This window comes from Coccinella septempunctata, chromosome 9, assembly GCF_907165205.1.
Source record: "Coccinella septempunctata chromosome 9, icCocSept1.1, whole genome shotgun sequence".
Lineage (NCBI taxonomy): Eukaryota > Metazoa > Arthropoda > Insecta > Coleoptera > Coccinellidae > Coccinella > Coccinella septempunctata.
Window position 1 is genome coordinate 6,186,231 of NC_058197.1, and position 3,241 is coordinate 6,189,471.

At 36.9% G+C, this 3,241-nt stretch overlaps 1 protein-coding gene across 1 annotated transcript; it reads left to right on the plus strand.

Annotated features, from left to right (window-relative positions):
• The first annotated feature begins 512 nt into the window (after positions 1-512).
• Positions 513-2,859, plus strand: LOC123321045 (piggyBac transposable element-derived protein 4-like). Its single transcript, XM_044908550.1, has 3 exons — positions 513-551; positions 1,328-1,367; positions 1,472-2,859. The coding sequence occupies exons 1-3, from the start codon at positions 513-515 to the stop codon at positions 2,857-2,859; spliced, it is 1,467 nt and encodes a 488-aa protein (XP_044764485.1).
• The last annotated feature ends 382 nt before the right edge of the window (positions 2,860-3,241 follow it).

The following is a 3,241-nucleotide window of genomic DNA, read 5'->3' on the forward strand; positions in this document are numbered from 1 at the left end:
CAGCGTCGGCAGAAGGCTGCTGTTAGATGAGCAACTTCTTGGCGGTTTATATTCATCGGATCGGTTGCGGTTAGATGTATCTTCAGCGCGTTTTACCCTTAACATAAGGTCAAGCTGAACTATTTAAATTTCGCGGGATTTCGCATAAGAGCTTCCAGACAAACTAATTTCCGTAATTCCGTATCGAAGCGTTATTCCATTCAGGCGGCGTACGCGTGCACGTGAGAAGGGGTTAATTTGTTTCGAAGATAAAAGAGCTTTTACGAGTAGGCTATTTGACGAAATTCCTTGTTGCGTTGTGTTGTATTAATATAGTAACAGTGATGTATCAGGGCAGGTGAGTACAAGAAATCAAAATAAAATGGAGAGTATTTCTATTTCTAATAAACGTCTGAGTAGGCGTCAGGAATATCGTCAGGTGAAACAGAGAGTTCTCGAAATATTAGGTCCAAGTAGTAAATCATCAGCATCATTAGAACCGAGTACTTCAACGATCTTATGCAGAGATAGAAATGGATAAGAACACCATCCAAATAAAAAGGTACGAACACGTAAGTAATTCGATGCTGATTCACTTAAATGATCTAGAATATTTTGAAAAATGTGTAAGTAGAATTATGTATCTACTCCTTGGGGATATGCTTTCATTTTTTGGTCTTTTTTATTCTAGAAAAAAAAATCTTCAATTTGAAAGACAGAAAAATCTATATATACAAATATTTTTCAGTTGTCCAAATTTAGCCTCAACAGGGGAAACGACGTAGCAGAAACAACACGCAAAATAATCTAAATCATAATAAGACATGAATCAGCAGTTTCCCTGAATTGGTTGGGTAGGAATTAATAATAAAAATGGATTAGAAGCAATGGCGAATATTATTGAGCTTCATCACGATGAGTTTTCATGTTGTATTGGTCGAAAATGTTGAAATTTTTTAATGTTTTAAGGAAGTTACTTAAATTGAGTACATATTTTGCATGTTGACATATATTTAACTTGTTGAGCGCCATCAAAATATCGATATATTTTCTTGTGGGGCCAAATTTTTTGGGTCGATATTTTGTTTTGCTCTTATATCATATAGATAATTCCTTTGGTCAGATTTTCCCTAAAAGTGCAATATCGCCTAATATCAAGAATATTGATGAGCGGTCCCACGGGACCGCTCTGGTCCCCAGAGAAATAGAATCGCACAACACATGCGATACGGGTGAAATTTGTCGAGTCCGATCTGCTTATTATAACCATAACAACACCTGTTCAATTTTTTTCGAATTGTTAGTCGTAACGTGGTTGACAGTACGAGTGTTATAAAAATGTCTTCAGATGATGAACCTTGCAGATCAAACGGAACACTCTGAAGAAGGTAGGTTTTTTTTTTGTGCTGCATATATTCATTCTTATTGCGTTATCAATTCCCAAGTTACATTCAAATATCATTTTCAAAGCATTTCATTTTTTTTTTCACAGAATTCATAGATGAAGAAAATGAATTAGTTTCAACAAATTCTGATGGAGATCCACCTTATTATTCGGAGGAATCAGATTCCGACGATTCCTTGATTCTAAGTTCTGATAATGAGGGAGAGGAAAATGAGGAAATAAGAAATAATTTAGAGACACTGCAAGACACTAACAATATTGAGACAAACCTCAAGGAAACTAGTGATTCAGATTCAATAGCATCGGAAACGCCTATAATCGAGGCAAATCAAGAATGGAACATTCCGCAAGGCAACCACAAAGATTTCGGTTGTTCATATCGAGAATCAGAAGGAATACGTCCGGAATTCGCAGCTGCAATGATAAATGAGAGCCCTTTGCAACATTTTCGTTTATTCCTAGATAGTCAGATCCTTGAAGAAATGGTTTCTCAAACAAATTTGTATGCTACCCAGGTTAGCATGGCTGCATCGGTTATACCAGCAAATTCACGAATCCGTAAATGGTATCCAACCAGTCCTGATGAAATGCTGAAATTCTTGGGATTGATAGGATACATGGGACTAGTGAAAATGCCATCAATTAGACATTATTGGAGTCGCAAACTTCTGTATAGAAATAGTGTGTCGAATATCATGAGTCGCAACAGATTCGAATTGCTGTTACACTTTTGGCATTTCACCGATAACGAGATGTGTCCACCAGGAAACAGAGTTCATAAATTCCAACCATTTCTTGATACACTTGTGAAAAAGTATCAGCAAGTTTTCACACCAGGCAGCACATTCTGCATCGATGAATCACTCGTGCCATTTAGGGGACGCCTCATTTTCAAACAGTATATACCCCTAAAGACTCATAAATATGGAATAAAAATATTCAAACTTTGTAGTGGAGGAGGATATACCTGGAATATGAGAATTTACTGTGGAAAAGAACAAGATGCAGGAGCCTCTGTTCCAACCAACGTAGTGCTATCCCTTGCAGAAAGTCTATTAGACGAAGGGAGGACAGCGATAACTGATAATTATTATACGAGCTTGGATCTAGCTAACAAATTGTTAGAAAGAAAGACACATCTTTTAGGAACCCTGAGATCGAATAGGCGGGGAAACCCTAAGGATGTAACCCAGAAGAAATTGAAACTCGGAGAGATCATTGGAAGAGAAAATGCTGAAGGAATATGTATCATGAAATGGCGGGATAAACGGGACGTTCTACTCCTTTCGACGAAACATATAGATTCATTGGTTGAGGTAAATATCCACGGAGAAAAAAAATACAAGCCAAAGGCGGTCATCGACTATAATAAAGGAAAAAGTTCAATAGATATTTCCGATCAAATGGCTTCCTATAATTCAGCTATAAGAAGAACGATGAAGTGGTACCGCAAAGTGGCTGTTGAAGCAATATGACTTCAATGGTCAATGCGCACAACCTGTATAGAAAAGTTAATAATTCTAACATTTCTATAACTGAATTTCATGAGAGAGTTTACGAGGAAATGTTGTTTAGTGCGGAAAAGGAAAGCACTGACAATACAGTCATAACCTCAAGAGCTTCGAAGAGGAAGTCGGAACACATTTTGAAGAGAAGAGAGGGACTAGCCCATAAAACCAGAAAATATTGCAGGGGTTGCTATGCAAACAAAAAGGCAGAAAATTTGTCGAAACATACTGTATAGATCAGTCTATACATAAATATTTGTATGACTTACAACCAATCCTGTATATTATAATATTAATTAGGTATATTTCATCACCGCGCAATGCGCATAGTTTTGTACCACATATGTCG